General features: G+C 43.7%; 1 protein-coding gene across 10 annotated transcripts in view; it reads right to left on the bottom strand.

The window, feature by feature from the left end:
- LOC147019375 (progesterone receptor-like) overlaps nucleotides 1-18,241 on the bottom strand; it is a 315,415-nt gene that overhangs the window by 165,155 nt on the left and 132,019 nt on the right. For all 10 annotated transcript variants that reach the window (XM_085899845.1, XM_085899842.1, XM_085899839.1 and 7 more), the window contains one exon: nucleotides 10,546-11,029. In XM_085899845.1, coding sequence (XP_085755971.1) covers nucleotides 10,546-11,029 — 484 coding nt within the window. The remainder of the gene's footprint in view (nucleotides 1-10,545; nucleotides 11,030-18,241) is intronic.

Below are 18,241 nucleotides of genomic sequence, written 5' to 3'. Positions count from 1 at the left end.
AACTCATGCTGGCAGACGAGACACCCAGTTAAACGTCTATCAACTCATGCTGGCAGACGAGACACCCAGTTAAACGTCTATCAACTCATGCTGGCAGAAGAGACAACCAGTTAAACGTCTATCAACTCATGCTGGCAGATGAGACATCCAGTTAAACGTCTATCAACTCATGCTGGCAGATGAGACATCCAGTTAAACGTCTATCAACTCATGCTGGCAGAAGAGACACCCAGTTAAACGTCTATCAACTCATGCTGGCAGACGAGACACCCAGTTAAACGTCTATCAACTCATGCTGGCAGAAGAGACACCCAGTTAAACGTCTATCAACTCATGCTGGCAGAAGAGACACCCAGTTAAACGTCTATCAACTCATGCTGGCAGAAGAGACACCCAGTTAAACGTCTATCAACTCATGCTGGCAGACGAGACACCCAGTTTAACTTCTACTAACTCATGCTGGCAGACGAGACATCCAGTTTAACGTCTATCAACTCATGCTGGCAGAAGAGACACCCAGTTAAACGTCTATGAACTCATGCTGGCAGACGAGACACCCAGTTTAACTTCGACTAACTCATGCTGGCAGACGAGACACCCAGTTAAACGTCTATCAACTCATGCTGGCAGAAGAGACATCCAGTTAAACGTCTATCAACTCATGCTGGCAGATGAAACACCCAGTTAAACGTCTATCAACTCATGCTGGCAGATGAAACACCCAGTTAAACGTCTATCAACTCATGCTGGCAGATGAGACGCCCAGTTAAACGTCTATCAACTCATGCTGGCAGATGAAACACCCAGTTAAACGTCTATCAACTCATGCTGGCAGACGAGACACCCAGTTAAACGTCTATCAACTCATGCTGGCAGAAGAGACACCCAGTTAAACGTCTATCAACTCATGCTGGCAGAACTCATTTGATCCTTCCGGTTCCGGTTTTGAGCGGCAAGAGGTCTCCTTCGGGGCTCCCTGCTGACATTCTCAAAGTTAAGTTCCGGTTGTTATTTGTCCCGTTTTAACTGTTTAATTTTCTCACCTACATGTTAATGTGTGTTCCTAGTTCGGTTTTGTTTCAAAAATCGTGCTATTTTGTGAGTATTTATGTCGACGTTCTTACTTGGTGTTTGAGGCCTAGTCCTAGGTTTGAGGCCTACCGGTTCCACTCGGTGTTCGATCGTTTTTTTTTTTTTTTTTTTTTTTTTTTTTTCTCCCCATTACCTTCAATTTCTATCCTCCCCATTACCTTCAATTTTCATCCTCCCCACTTTCCAAACATCCCCCATTCTCCCAACTAATCTCTTTCTTATCTCAAAAAAAAAAAAATAAAAAATAAAAATAAAAAATATACCCAAAAACAACAACAACAACAACACGCTCACCTTCTCCCGATTCTGCTACTTCTTCTTCCTCTTAACTTCCTCCTCGTCTTCCTCGATTTCTTTTTTTTTTACACTTCCATGACCTAATCTGTTGAACTCTCTCATACATTAATATTAACAACAAAAACGATCTTATAATGCTTCATCTTCCTCTCTCACACATGTGGTACTCTTTACTGTTTCACAATGCACTTCTCTTCTGCTATTTTAACAGACTGCTCTCATTTCGACCTCTCCTTCATTCCTTGCCTAAAAAATCCAACTATTACAGCGCTTCTTCTCTCCATAATCTGAATTCGCCTTCATTGCATCCATCAAGAATTGTGTTAAATCGCATCTCTGACCTAAAACTTTTAAAAACCACAGTTTGCCATGGATGCTCGCTTTCCATCAACCATTCTTTTTTCCAACTTCAGTGCCAACTCACCCCCTCACCCCTCACTCTCACTCTCAAAGCAACCATCCCACTCTTCTCCCTCCAAGCCTCCCTCTTACCTCTTTCAAAAATTCCCCCCCTCACCTTTCTCCCACCTTTCATCCCCCCTCACTCTTCCTTCTCTAAGTTGCCCCCCCTCTCATCCACCAACCTGCCTCCCTCCACTGCCCTCTCACCTCCATCTCTTCACTCCACCTCCTCAAATCCTCAACTGCCATCTTCCTTGTCTCTTGTCCCCCTCTCTCCCAGCACCACAGAGCCTTTTCTCCTCCTCATTCGGCCCCCTCCCCTCGCTATTCTGCAATACCCCACACTCCTTCAGCAACCCTCCTTACCTCCCCCCCTCGTCCCTCATCCTACCCTCCCCCGCCCCCTCCACCTCCTGCACCCAAAGCCTCCTCCCCTACCTCTTCATTAAAAGTGTGGACCTCAAATATCCGGGGCCTTCGCTCAAACCTTTCAGATCTTTCCATGCACGTTGCCACTGACAAACCAGACATTATCTGCCTAACAGAAACTTTCCTCTCCCAAGACGTGTCTGACTCCCAAGTATCACTCCCTGGTTACTCCCTCTTACGGTATGACAGACCTGAGCCTCGTCCTGGTGGAGGTGTTGCTCTCTTCATCAAAGACTCTATTCCTCACTCTCCCTGCACTGCTCTCTCTCCCCCACACCCCCAGGAATACCTCTGGCTTCGGCTTCCCTCCACTCCCACCTCATGTTTATATGTGTACTGTACCGTCCACCGAACAGTGATGACTCCATCTACACCTCACTCTCCGAAAACATGGACCATCTTCTATCTTCTCATCCAAACTCTCTCTTCCTCTTATGTGGCGACTTCAATTGTCATCACGCCAGTTGGCTAGGTGTGGGTACCTCTCTCACCTGCCATGGGACATCAGCAAAAGCTTTCTGTGACTCATTGGGACTGACTCAATCGGTCAACTTCCCCACCCGGATCTCAACCAATGGTACTCCATCTCTTCTGGATCTGATTTTGACAAATTTCCCTGACAATATCTGCTGCTCTTCCTTCGCTCCAATTGGTTCTTCTGACCACGTCCTTGTTAAAGTGGACATCTCTCTGGCTGTCATCAGAGAACCACCTCACCGCCGTCGAGTCTGGCATTTCACTCAAGCCGACTGGCAGGGTCTCCGAGCAGCCATCAAACTTACAGACTGGTCTCCTATCACTACTTTCTCAAACATCAACTCATCCTGGGAATTCTTTCAAAGAAACTTGCTCTCCCTCATGCACAGATTTATCCCCTCTCGTGTTCAGTTGTCTTACCCTTCCTCCCGCCCTTGGTTTACTGAAGCTTGTGGTGAGGCAGTTGTCCTGAAAGAACTTGCCTTTGCCTCATGGAAAGCAAACCCAACTGAGGGCAATCTCAGTTCTTTCCACAAAGCTCGGAACAAGTGTGTATCTACCCTCAGGAGAGCCAGAAAACAACATCTTTCTCATCTCAAGTCTGAACTCTCAAACCTCTCTCCCTCCTCAAAATCCTGGTGGCGTTTAATCAAATCTGTTTCTGGTGTATGTTCCCCCTCCATCCCCTCCCTTACCTCAAATGGCCGCACTGCTGATTCCACACGTGATAAAGCTGAATGTCTAAACTCGGTGTTTGCAGCTAAATCTTGTGTCCTAAACCCATCACTATCTCTACCCACTTTACCCAGTCGCACCCAACTGTCCCTGGACTCTGTATCCTTTTCTCCTGACAAGGTGGAGAGCTTGCTTTCAAACCTCGAGTCAGATTCTGCAACTGGTCCAGACGGCATCAGCCCACGTGTCCTCAAAGCCTGCTCTTCTGCTCTTGCTCACCCTCTCTCTGTTCTATTCACCCTCTCATTTTCCCAAGGTCATCTGCCATCTGCTTGGAAATCTGCTAACATCACTGCCCTGCATAAAAAAGGTGCAAAAACAGATCCCTGTAACTACAGACCAATCAGCCTTCTCCCAATCATCAGCAAGGTTATGGAATCCATCATTGCTTCAGACATGAAATCCTTCCTCTTCTCCAATGGCTTGATTTCCAATCATCAATTTGGTTTCAGACCAGGTCACTCTACCCTGGATATGCTGCTACTGCTCTCCCATCAATGGATGGAGGTCCTCAATGCCAGACAGGAAATCCGAGCCGTATCCCTGGACATATCACGTGCTTTTGACACAGTCTGGCACCCTGCCCTACTCACCAAACTCTCTTCCCATGGTATTCAAGGCCATCTCCACTCATGGCTCGCAGACTTCCTCTCCTGTCGCAGTCAACGTGTGGCCCTAAATGGAGTTCTTTCATCCCCTCTTCCTGTGCAGGCTGGAGTTCCTCAAGGTAGCGTTCTGGGCCCTGTTCTTTTTCTGGTTTTCATCAATGATCTCTCGGACTCTCTGGAAAATCCTCTATTTCTCTTTGCCGACGACTCCACCCTCTGCCGTACCATCTGTCATCCCTCAGACCGGCAAGCAGCAGCTTCTTCGCTCACTGCAGATCTGGATAAAATCACAAACTGGTCCAACACGTGGAACATGTCTTTCAATCCACACAAATCTCACACTCTCACTATGTCTCTTCGAAAGGACCGTTTACAAAACCCCCCATCCACTTTCTCAACAATCCTCTGGAAGAAGTCTTTTCTTTCAAGCTTCTGGGTCTCACTATCTGCCATGACCTTTCCTGGGAAAGTCACATTTCCAACCTTGCCTCAAAAGCCAGTCGCCGACTGGGAATCCTCCGTCGTGCAAAGTCCTTCCTCGGCCCTCTTGAGCTCCTGACTACTTACAAAGCTTTTGTCCGTAGCCTGATGGAGTACTGCTCTCCCTCTGGGCTGGTGCTCCTGCCTCCCACCTTTCTCGACTTCCACGCTGTCGAAACCAGGGCTTTTAAGATCTTTGCCATGTCCCGCAATGAAGCTGAGTCTTTGGGCCTCTCACTCAATCACCGCAGGTTGGTCGGTGGTCTTTCTGTCTTCTACCGACGCCTCTCCAGCCTTGCCCCGCCCTGCTCTCTCTGCGATTTGTCCCAACCACATTTCCACAGGGCGCTCAAGGTCCGCCAACAACCCCCTTCTGGTAAAACTACCAAAATCACGAATCACTGCTCATCTTCACTCTTTCATTCCTCTTTTTCCCGCCTTTGGAATAAACTTCCTCACTCTATTCTTTCCCATTCTTCCCTCCAGGCTTTCAAAACAGCTGTTCACCACCACCTCTTATCTTCCCCCATCCAAATCCTCGATCTTTTCTACCCCCGATAATCCACCCAAGCCCACTTCCTTCAATTCTCCTGCTTTCCTTCCTGAAAGTCCCTGTAATGTCCATCTTCTCCTCGCCATGTTCCCCGTCCCATCCCCATCCCTCTCCCTTCCACAGTTCACCTGTATCTGTTCCCCAATGTTTTGTCCCTTCCACTCCCACCCCTCTTGTCTCATGCCTCCTTGCTGTGAGTTGTGTGTTAGCTCTCATACGAGCCTCGACCAAGGTATACAAAAAAAAAAAAAAAAAAAAAAAAAAAAAAGAAGAGACACCCAGTTAAACGTCTATCAACTCATGCTGGCAGACGAGACACCCAGTTTAACTTCTACTAACTCATGCTGGCAGACGAGACATCCAGTTTAACGTCTATCAACTCATGCTGGCAGAAGAGACACCCAGTTAAACGTCTATGAACTCATGCTGGCAGACGAGACACCCAGTTTAACTTCGACTAACTCATGCTGGCAGACGAGACACCCAGTTAAACGTCTATCAACTCATGCTGGCAGATGAGACGCCCAGTTAAACGTCTATCAACTCATGCTGGCAGATGAAACACCCAGTTAAACGTCTATCAACTCATGCTGGCAGACGAGACACCCAGTTTAACTTCGACTAACTCATGCTGGCAGATGAAACACCCAGTTAAACGTCTATCAACTCATGCTGGCAGATGAGACGCCCAGTTAAACGTCTATCAACTCATGCTGGCAGATGAAACACCCAGTTAAACGTCTATCAACTCATGCTGGCAGACGAGACACCCAGTTAAACGTCTATCAACTCATGCTGGCAGATGAAACACCCAGTTAAACGTCTATCAACTCATGCTGGCAGACGAGACACCCAGTTTAACGTCTATCAACTCATGCTGGCAGACGAGACATCTAGTTTCACGTCTATCAATTCATGCTGGCAGATGAGACATCCAGTTAAATGTCTATCAACTAATGCTGGAAGATGAGACATCCAGTTTAACATCAACCAACTCACGATGGAAGACGAGACACCCAGTTTAACGTCTATCAACTCATGCTGGCAGAAGAGACACCCAGTTAAATGTCTATCAACTCATGCTGGAAGATGAGACACCCAGTTTAACATCAACCAACTCACGTTGGAAGACGAGACACCCAGTTTAACGTCTATCAACTCACGTTGGAAGACGAGACACCCAGTTTAACGTCTATCAACTCACGTTGGAAGACGAGACACCCAGTTTAACGTCTATCAACTCATGCTGGAAGATGAGACATCCAGTTAAACGTCTATCAACTCATGCTGGCAGAAGAGACACCCAGTTAAACATCAACCAACTCACGATGGAAGACGAGACAACCAGTTTAACTTCTACTAACTCATGCTGGCAGACGAGACACCCAGTTAAACGTCTATCAACTCATGCTGGCAGACGAGACACCCAGTTAAACGTCTATCAACTCATGCTGGCAGAAGAGACAACCAGTTAAACGTCTATCAACTCATGCTGGCAGATGAGACATCCAGTTAAACGTCTATCAACTCATGCTGGCAGATGAGACATCCAGTTAAACGTCTATCAACTCATGCTGGCAGAAGAGACACCCAGTTAAACGTCTATCAACTCATGCTGGCAGACGAGACACCCAGTTAAACGTCTATCAACTCATGCTGGCAGAAGAGACACCCAGTTAAACGTCTATCAACTCATGCTGGCAGAAGAGACACCCAGTTAAACGTCTATCAACTCATGCTGGCAGAAGAGACACCCAGTTAAACGTCTATCAACTCATGCTGGCAGACGAGACACCCAGTTTAACTTCTACTAACTCATGCTGGCAGACGAGACATCCAGTTTAACGTCTATCAACTCATGCTGGCAGAAGAGACACCCAGTTAAACGTCTATGAACTCATGCTGGCAGACGAGACACCCAGTTTAACTTCGACTAACTCATGCTGGCAGACGAGACACCCAGTTAAACGTCTATCAACTCATGCTGGCAGAAGAGACACCCAGTTAAACGTCTATCAACTCATGCTGGCAGAAGAGACACCCAGTTAAACGTCTATCAACTCATGCTGGCAGAAGAGACACCCAGTTAAACGTCTATCAACTCATGCTGGCAGACGAGACACCCAGTTTAACTTCTACTAACTCATGCTGGCAGACGAGACATCCAGTTTAACGTCTATCAACTCATGCTGGCAGAAGAGACACCCAGTTAAACGTCTATGAACTCATGCTGGCAGACGAGACACCCAGTTTAACTTCGACTAACTCATGCTGGCAGACGAGACACCCAGTTAAACGTCTATCAACTCATGCTGGCAGAAGAGACATCCAGTTAAACGTCTATCAACTCATGCTGGCAGATGAAACACCCAGTTAAACGTCTATCAACTCATGCTGGCAGATGAGACGCCCAGTTAAACGTCTATCAACTCATGCTGGCAGATGAAACACCCAGTTAAATGTCTATCAACTCATGCTGGCAGATGAGACACCCAGTTAAACGTCTATCAACTCATGCTGGCAGATGAAACACCCAGTTAAACGTCTATCAACTCATGCTGGCAGACGAGACACCCAGTTTAACGTCTATCAACTCATGCTGGCAGACGAGACATCTAGTTTCACGTCTATCAATTCATGCTGGCAGATGAGACATCCAGTTAAATGTCTATCAACTAATGCTGGAAGATGAGACATCCAGTTTAACATCAACCAACTCACGATGGAAGACGAGACAACCAGTTTAACATCTATCAACTCATGTTGGAAGACGAGACACCCAGTTAAACGTCTATCAACTCATGCTGGCAGACGAGACGCCCAGTTAAACGTCTATCAACTCATGCTGGCAGACGAGACGCCCAGTTAAACGTCTATCAACTCATGCTGGCAGACGAGACATCCAGTTAAACGTCTATCAACTCATGTTGGCAGATGAAACATCCAGTTAAACGTCTATCAACTCATGCTGGCAGATGAAGCACCCAGTTTAACATACATCCGATGGACACACCTTAGATGCCTCGCCCCACTTACGAAACAGCCTGATGACATTTTAAGTTGGGCCAGGATATGAACCCAGGCAAGGCGGCTCGGGGGCGAGAGTGGGTCTTACCAGCCAGGTTTAAGGAATAATTACTTATCGATGTACCCCATGCAAGCTATCCAAGATCTAAGATATAGAGGGGTGTAAATAAAGAGGTCATTAAGCTGTGGATTAAAGCTTGGCATCAACATAAGCAATTCATCATCATAGCAAGAGTAACTCAGTGGAGAATGAGCAAAAGGATGGAATTTTCAAAAAGAGTGATTTTTGTTTTTTCTTGCAGCAATGAGTACAGTGACGTACTTGACCAATTCACTTTGAAATATTTTATTGTCTCAGAAATGTCCTTTTCAAAACAATGCGGATGTTAAATAAAGAAATTTGGATTTTCATCCATTTCTTTTGAAGACCTCAACATTGATTGAGAATTCATATCGACACTGTGGCTAAAGCAGGTAAAGTCCATTTTTTGTACAATGAGGCAAATCCTTTGGTGGGGAAATTATCGTTTATTTACTTCCACCACCAAAGGTGGTGGTTATGTTTTCACTGCTGTTTGTTTATATATTTGTTTGTGAGCTGGATAAATCAAAACGTTGTGGATGGATTCGGCCAAAACTTGGTGGACGAGTTGGTTATGTGACAACAACAAGCCGATTCGATTTTGGTTCAGGTTCGACTCTTTATCCGAGCTATCGGTGAGATACAGAATGTAAACTGTTCAGCCTGGCAGAGGTATGTGCTCTACTGGGTGCTGTTCTCATAACCAATTTCATCGTCCTCGTTTCCTGACATCATGCCGCAATCCAGAGTTGAATCCAGATTACAGCTGTACTTTTCTTATCCAAGCTTAACCGTAAATATCTTTGAATCCATCATGGAAATCGTGTGTGCCAAGTAGTTGTGAAACCTTCAACGGTATTCAGATTGGGGAGGGATTGGGGGGAAGGGGTGCCAAATTGAGAGTCATGAAGATAAATTCAATAATTTAACTGATGAGTATGATTAGCAAAGGCCACAGAGAATAATTAAAATCAATGGTAAAATTGGTTTAAAACGCTATCCTGAGCACCAATCGGATGATTCGGGAATCGAGGAAGGGGGGGGGGGAGAAGGGGGGGGGACAACGAGGGCAAACTTCGAAAAAGGGTAAATATATTAATCTTAACCGCCTCACTTAGTAACCCTTAAAGAGGGACACAGCAGGGACAGTATTTCAAAAATTCACAAAAAGTTAACGAGCTTAATCTTCACCTTCTCAGTTAGTAACCCTTAAACAGGGACAGCAGGGACAGCATTACAAAACTTCATAAAAGGGTAACTCGCTTAATCTTCACCTTCTCAGTTAGTAACCCTGAAACAGGGTCAGCTCAGACAGCATTGCAAAACTGCATAAAAGGGTAACTAGGTTAATCTTCACCTTCTCAGTTCGTAACCCTTCAACAGTGATAGCATTACAAAACTTCAAAAAGGGATAACTAGCTTAACCTTTACCTTGTCACTTAGCAACCCTTAAACAGGCACAGCAGGGACAGTATTACAAAACTTCAAAAAAGGGATAACTAGCTTAACCTTTACCTTCTCACTTAGTAACCATTAAACAGGGACAGCATTACGAAACTTCACAAAAGGGTAACTAGTTTAATCTTCAACTTCTCACTTGGTAACCCTTAAACGACAGCAGGAACAGCATTACAAAACTTCACAAGATGGTAACAAGGTTAATCTTCACCTTCTCACTTGGTAACCCTTAAACAAGGACAGCAGGGACAGCATTGCAAAACTTCAGAAAAGGGTAACTAGGTTAATCTTCACCTTCTCAGTTAGTAACCCTTAAACAGGGACAGCTCGGACAGCATTGCAAAACTGCATAAAAGGGTAACTAGGTTAATCTTCACCTTCTCACCTGGTAACCTGTAAACAGACCAGCAGGAACAGTATTTCAAAACTTCACAAAACGTTAACTAGCTTAATCTTCACCTTCTCATTTGATCACCCTCAAACAGGCACAGCAGGGGAAGCAGGGACAGTATTACAAAACTTCAAAAAAGGGATAACTAACTTAACCTTTACCTTCTCACTTAGTAACCATTAAAGAGGGACAGCATTACGAAACTTCATAAAAGGGTAACTAGCTTAATCTTCACCTTCTCAGTTAGTAACCCTTAAACAGAGACAGCAAGGACAGTATTACAAAACTTCACAAAAGGGCAACTAGGTTAATCTTTACCTTCTCACTTAGTAACCCTTAAACTGGGAAAAGCAGGCAGACGTGGTGGGCACGTCTCAACTGCGTGAACGAATGACCTTTTGAGGAGCAAGACTATCACCTGTGGAGTTGTTACAATGGACAAAGGCGAGAAAGCATTTGTTACAGATCCGAGCAAAATTATTAGGGGAAGGGTCACACTGGTTAACGACCTCACCTGGTGTAGCCAGTGTAAGGAAACATGGTCACGTAGCTTGGATAACTGCTGCCATTGGCAAAAGAGGGAGCAGACATGGTGGCCATAGGTGGAACATTGCTGGTGGGCATGAAGGGGTGGTTGAACGGAGAGGCAGACGGAGGGCTCACCACCATGGAATTGTGCAAATGATGCCCGTATCCTGGATCATTCCTCTCCATCTTGATGGCGGCAGATGTGTGGATGCGAAGCTCACATTCTGGTTGCTGTTTTGCACATTCTTGGGCCGGCATGGACGTCACTCCTGCTCTGTTCGAATGTGGCATTGGTAAAGCTTGGCAAGAATTGGCACATGAGCTAATTGTCCCAAGCTCTGCACATTCTTCTTTCATGTTTGTCAATTGGGCAGGGGATGATGAGCTGATCGATTGGCAGAGTTCGGGGTAAGGTGGACTCACCTCAGTTTCTGAGGTTGTCATTCCTACAGTATTACCAGTATCATCACCTGAAAAACATGGTGTAAAAGGTTGTCCTTAGTACGCTAGTATGATCCCATTCTCACAATATACCAACAATTGCCAGGCCACCATCATAGCAATGGCAGAAGTCTATTTCTGAATCAAAATCCATGTGCATTTGAAACAAGTAGTCGTCGTTTCATCGATTCACAATAATATTTGGTTTTACTTCCTCATGAACAGTGAAATCAACTAGCAGTGTTCAGGTCACACCCAAATCGAAAAGTACAGAAGCACCTGCAGGGCATTTATGTCTCTTTGTGATTGAACGACCACACTGACGCCAAAGGTACCGTTCATGGTCCAATTTATTTGCAATTAGCAAATACAACCTGTCGCTTCACTGATGGGTATATGGAGGAGGGGGGAGGTGAAGAAAGAGGGAGGTGAGGGAAAGAAGAGACAGAGAGAGACAGAGACAGAGACAGAGACAGAGAGACAGAGAGACAGAGACAGACAGAGAGAGTAGGGAGGGGAGAAGAAGAGAAGTGTGGGGAGGGATAGAGAGAGGGAGGAGGAAGTGAGAAGGGAAAGAGGAGGGAAGAACGAGAAAGGGGGTGGGGAGAGTGACGCCTCATCAAACATTGCTATACACTCCGGGAGGGGGCGGGATGGAAGTGACGAGGATGGGGGAGAGAGGAGGGAGGGGGTTTGGGAGGAGGTAAACATGAGGGGACAGGGTTCTCAACTTGCATTTGGTGGTGGGACTTGTGGAGAATGTGTTTGGGAGGGTGGGGGCAGTACATGATCGAATGAAATGGAGTACGTTGAAACAGCACATGGATACAGCACGTGGAAACCGCAGGGATATGTCCATGGAGGTGGAACAGTTAAGAGACTAAATGGACTGTTTATTAGCATTGCTTCTAATATCTATCTATCTCTATATATATATATATATATATATATATATATATATATATATATATATCTCTATATATATATATATATATATATCTCTATATATATATATATATATATATATATATATATATATATATATCTCTATATCTCTATATATATATATATATATCTCTATATATATATATATATATATATATATATATATATATATATATATATATATATATATATCTCTATCTCTATCTCTATCTCTATCTCTATCTCTATCTCTATCTCTATCTCTATCTCTATCTCTATCTCTATCTCTATCTCTATCTCTATCTCTATCTCTATCTCTATCTCTATCTCTATCTCTATCTCTATCTCTATCTCTATCTCTATCTCTCTCTCTCTCTCTCTCTCTCCCGATGTCACAACATATTGAAACAGTACGGTATTGTTTGTAACATGATGCACTCAGACTTCAATTACCATGTGTGGCGGTAGAATCACTAATTAATGGATTCCTCAACATGACTATACCACAAGATTGCACAGGTATATGTAACTTCACAAAGGTAGTAAACCAAGCAATCAAGGCACAGGTAAACAGTGTCTTCAGAAAGTGTTCACACCCTTCAACATTTTCACATTTTGTTGTTACAGTCTGAATTGAGAAAGGATTAAATTGAAAAATTTTAATCACCAATCAACACAAAATACCTCATAATGACAAAGTGAGAACATGTTTTTAGAAATGTTTACAAATATAAAAAAAAAATTAAAAGCTGAAATGTCTTGGGTCAATAAGTATTTAACCCCTCGAGTCAATACTTTGTCGAAGTGCTTTTAGCAGCGATCACAGCTTTGAGTCTTCTTGGGTATGTCTGTATCAGCTTTGTACACCTGGATTTGGGGATTCCCTCCCATTGTTCCCTGCAGATTTGCTCAAATTCTGTCAAGTTGGATGGGGAGTGTCAGTGAACAGCAATCTTCAAGTCTTTCAACAGATTCTCAATGGGATTCAGGTCTGGGCTTTGACTGGGCCACTCAAGGACTTTCACGTTCTTGTTGTGAAGCCATTCTAGTGTTGCTTTGGCTGTATACTTGGGGTCATTGTCCTGGTGGAATGTAAATCTTCACTGCAGTCTCAGGTCTTTTGCACTCTGAAGCAGGTTCTCCTCAAGGATTTGGCTGTATTTGGCTCCATTCATTATTGCCTCTATCCTGACAAGTCTCCCTGTCCCTACCACTGAAAAGCATCCCTATAGCATGATGCTGCCACCATCATGCTTCCTAGTAGGGATGGTGTTAGATGGGTGATGATCTCTGCTTGGTTTCTGCCAGATGTAGCACTTTGCATTCAGACCAAAGAGTTTAATTTTCATCTCGCAAGACCACAGAATCCTTTCCCCCATGCTCTCAGAGCCTTTCAGGTGCCTTTTTACAAACTCCAGGTGTGTCATGTACCATTTTCTCAGGAGTGCCTTCTGTGGCCACTCTCCCATAAAGTCTAGATTTGTGAAGTGCTGCAGAGATTGTTGTCCTTCCACCAGCAGGTTCTCCCATCTCAAGCAATGAACTCTGCCATTCAGTCACAGTGGTCATTGTGTTCTTGGTCACTTCCATAACCAAGGTCCTTCTTGCCCAGTTGTTCAGGTTGATCGGACAGCCAGCTCGAGGAAGAGTCTGGATAGTTCATATGCTTTCCATTTCCTAATGATGGAGCTCACTGTGCTCTTGGGAACTCTCAACACTCCAGAAATTGTTTTGTACCCTTCCCCAGATCTATGCCTCCCCACAATTCTATCTCAGAGTTCTAGGAACAGTTCCTTGGACTTCATGGGAGAGGTTCTGCTCTGACATACACTGCAAGCTGCAGGACCTAATATAGAAAGGTGTGTTTCTTTCTAAATCATGTCCAATCAATTTAATTGGCCACAGGTGGACTCTACTCAACTTGTGGAGACATCTCAAGGATGATCAAAGGAAATTGGATGCACCTGAGCTCAATTTCGAGTGTCATAGCAAAGGGGCTGAATACTGATTGATGCAAGATATTTCAGATTTTTTTTTTAAATAATTTGTAAAAATTTCTAAAAACATGTTTTCACTTTGTCATTATGGGATATTTTGTGCAGATCAATGACAATTGTTTTTTTTTTTAATTAAATCCAGTTTAAATTGAGGCTGCAGCTGGGAGCACAACAAAACTGTGAAAAACACGAGGGGTATGAATACTTCCTGAAGGCACTGTATGTGACTTGAAAAATGTAGTAAACAAAGCAAGTGAGAAGTGTCTGAGTGTAGCTGGTGACTTTCTCCATGTGGAAGCTATTGAAAATTTGAACACACCTGGACTGTTTCATCCAACATGCCTCCTGTTATTGGCATAACGCACTCGTGCTTTTTTGGAGCATTTAGTGCTTGTGAGCATTTAGTTTTTATACTGGTGTGTTACGTAATGAATAAGAGACATAACTAGAACTGTCACGTTACAACTGCTGGTAGTGATGACCGGGTACCAAGATGTCGCGCTTCGATGGAACCGCATTTTAATTGGACACTTGACCCTGACCCATGAGGTTTTTTTATCTTGCCAAAATGAAGTTTTTGCAAGATATGTTAGTCAGCTTGTATGTTTTTTTTTTTTTGTTGTTTTTTTTTTTTGTTTGTTTGTTTGTCTGTAATCATGTGTAAAAAATTCTGCAGAGCACAGTTATCATTGGAAATTTTTGTAACTTCGCATATCAGAGGCCTATAGAGGTCCCTTTCAGTGCATAAAATTTTGAAGGTCAAGGTCAAAGGTCAAGGTCACTTTGTCGCAAATCAGGAGAGTCGGCGAAACCCTTATTTTTTGAGTAATTTTGATCGGATCGTCTTCAAACTTCATGGGAATATAGTTCATGGTCTGGCGCTCAGCTGATTAATTTTTGGTGGCGATTGGCCTTGACCTTCATATGTTTTTTTTTTTTTGGTCTGCAATCACGTATAAATCACTCTGCAGAGCACAGTTATCATTGGAAATTTTTGTAACTTCGCATATCAGAGGCCTATAGAGGTCCCTTTCAGCGCATAAAATTTTGAAGGTCAAGGTCAAAGGTCAAGGTCACTTTGTCGCAAATCAGGGGAGTCGACGAAACCCTTATTTTTTGAGTAATTTTGATCGGATCGTCTTCAAACTTCATGGGAATATAGTTCATGGTCTGGCGCTCAGCTGATTAATTTTTGGTGGCGATTGGCCTTGACCTTCATGGTTAGCGCCTCAGGTCAAACATATTTGACCCCAAGGTCAAATTTTCAAGTTTTAGGAACCATATTGTGTAGTACCTCAAATTTAACACCTTGATGAGTGCTTTCTAGATATGTCAAGCTTGAGACATTATGACGTCATTTGGTGACGTTATGAGGCAAAAGCATATTTTTCATGGTTACTCTGTAGAACGATTCTCATCGGAATCTCTCGTAGGCAGATATTCCTCAAGGAGTCGCTCCTGGTGGATATCAGCTCTGTTCACCTCAGTGTGACCTTAAAGAAGTTACACGTGGTCACCTTTTGGCAAGACACGGGTCACCCTGCGGGTGACATTGGTTTATTTAATATCCATTATGCAATTGAATGCAGAATTGAATTAAAACAAATTCAATTCAAATCAAATGGAAGACCAAATAGGTACAAGTCCTGCATTGGAGTAATCAGAAGGAACCTGAACAAGCAAAAAGCAAAGATGAAGTCATCAGGAGGAACCTGGATAAGATTCATATTTCAGCTGCGACTCCTCTACCCTCAAACCTCTCCAGGCACAGCAAAGTGAGACTTTTTTATTTTATTTTTTTTAAACCCACATTGAAAAAAATTAAATTATTCTGGTTGCCAGACCATGCATCTGATCAGGTTGAAATTTAAAACCTGTATTCCCCTGTATTCCTCAATTATTTGTGAACACCCTGGTATCTCCAAGACGTGGGAAACATTTGTGTGAAGTTTCCCTTCGATCTAAAGTTTCTTGTCAACATGGCAAGCGGTTGTTGAGGAAAAAACACTCACATTTTATGCAGACACACAAACAAACAGACAGACAAACAAATGGACCCAATACTCTCTCCTCTTGCGATGGTGAAAACACAGAACCAAGTTCAATGTCAGCTGCTGCACTTCTTAGCACAGCACAAAGAGGCCGACATGGTTTCCGAAGCCAATTTGGCACGATAGTGAACGTGGAGAAAGGTATAAATCCATGATAAGCACGTTTGCATATTACATCCGCTCTACAGCGATTGTACATGAACATTTCACGAATCGAAACTCACCGATACTGACATATCGTAGATTCTCAACCTGCTTGGACCTTAAGTAGTGAGATTACCTATCATTTGTGTACATCGACACAGGTGTTATCATTACTAACCAAGTTTGCTGGAAAAGCCATCAGTTCATGAGGCATCATGTGACCAGGTTATGGTGAATAGTGTTTGTGGTCTTAATGTTTTGATCCATGAGGAATTTATCCAATGTGCGAATTCAATGATGCGTTGTGCAATGAAATGAGATGAGCGATGCTGATTCGAGGGGTCCGGGGGGAATTTTACTGAATTACAATGCTCATCCTTGTGGCTAATATCGAATATATTTGACCACGATTACTCAGCTGCACATGGGTAGGGATGTTCAAAATCATCTTCCGTACAGTCAAAAATAATCACGTTGTGATTTTCATTTCTTTCAAACACTCAAAGAACATCTGGATGTTATTAAGTTTACGGATGATGAAGACAGCAAAGTATGTGTCCTGGTATGGCTGTGTATTGGAGCTCGCAGGATTGCCAAGAGGTAAACATACTTGCCTCTGAAGAGAAGGAGGAGAATGAGGAGGAGTATGAGGAGGAGGAGAATGAGGAAAATAAGGAGAATAAGGACGAGAAGGAGGAGGAGGAGAATAAGTCAGAGGAGAAGGAGGAGGAGGAGGAGAAGGAGAAGGAGAAAAGGAGAATGAGGAGGAGGAGGAGGAGAAGAAGGAGAAGGAGGAGGAGGAGGAGTAAGAGAAGAAGGAGAAGGAGGAGATGAAGAAGAAGGAGAAGGAGAAGGAGAAGGAGAAAAAAGGAGAATGAGGAGAAGGAGAAGGATGACGACGATGACATTACACATGCCAAAATAGTGTAACGTGGATGTGCGATTGTATCTGAATTTTCAATTCCAAAAAAAGAAAGACAAGAACAAAGTGTTAATGTCACAACAGCTTCTTGGACGAGCAGCTTTTCCTTTGTCGGTGCACATCATCGACAGTTTTGACACTGCCAAAACAATAGTGGTGGCCATTGGATTACCAGCTGACACCACCTTGCTGCGTACTAATGTGTTTTACCAAAGTATAAACGTGAAGATATTGACAAACACTAAGTCTTGCCCCAAGATGGTTTCCGCTGCAGCAATAATCGAGCTGTCACATACTGGGCTGCGCAATCATTCTGAAGTGTCATTCACTTGGCGTTACGACTGCGATCATTCGAAGGACAGAACCCGATCTGTCGTTGCCCTGGACACGAGTTTGTATTTTTGCAGATCGACACCCCCATGAGATAAGACAATGTGACCCATTATGGACAACTTTCCTCCATCCGGTGTTTGCTATACTTTGCTCGCTGGTTTTTGAGAAGGTTTCCATTAATCATCTATTAATCTTGGCTTAAATTGAGAAGAAAAGGTTAAAAAATAAGAATAAAAAAAAAGACAAGGTTCGAGAAAGCAAACAAAGTGAACCAAATGATGTCGCAAAAAGAATCTTACACCACGTGTTGATTATTCAGCCATTTGTGATTTTTTTTTAAACTATGCATGTACTTTACACATTTGAAACTACAGCACCGGATGGAGCAAATACAACACCAGTGTAGTGTGGATATGCAGGCGACTGGCAAGCCGCTTCTCCGGATAACTCGTCAATAGGCATGTCATCGCTTGGCACGGAGTGTTGTTCTTAGGTCAAAACGTTATTAGGAGCTGAGAGGCAACTAAGTGGAAGCTGTGAAGTCTGCTCTTTCACATCGTATGCCACTTCCCTTCCCTCCATCAATGCACATCCCCACTCATCTCCACCAAACCTTTTTGCTTCAAATAAAATGGGACTAAAGAGGAGAAGAAGACGGAGGATGTTGCTCCTCAGCCCCAGCGGAATAATGGTTGGAGTGAGGGCCGCATTTACCATGTGGGGGGCCGTGGGCACAATGATTGTGGGGGCCCCCAAAATTTGGAGATAAATCAACAACTTAAATTATAACTGCTTTTTCATCAACAACTGAACTTATATCTATAGATTTGGCAGATCCTGATCAGGAATGATTTGGCAGATATGTTCACA

Source organism: Eptatretus burgeri, chromosome 10 (genome assembly GCF_056783735.1).
Source record: "Eptatretus burgeri isolate ZD-2024b chromosome 10, Ebu_testis_v1, whole genome shotgun sequence".
Taxonomy (NCBI): domain Eukaryota; kingdom Metazoa; phylum Chordata; class Myxini; order Myxiniformes; family Myxinidae; genus Eptatretus; species Eptatretus burgeri.
Note: the sequence above shows the minus strand (reverse complement) of the source record. Positions and strands in the feature narration are given on the sequence as shown.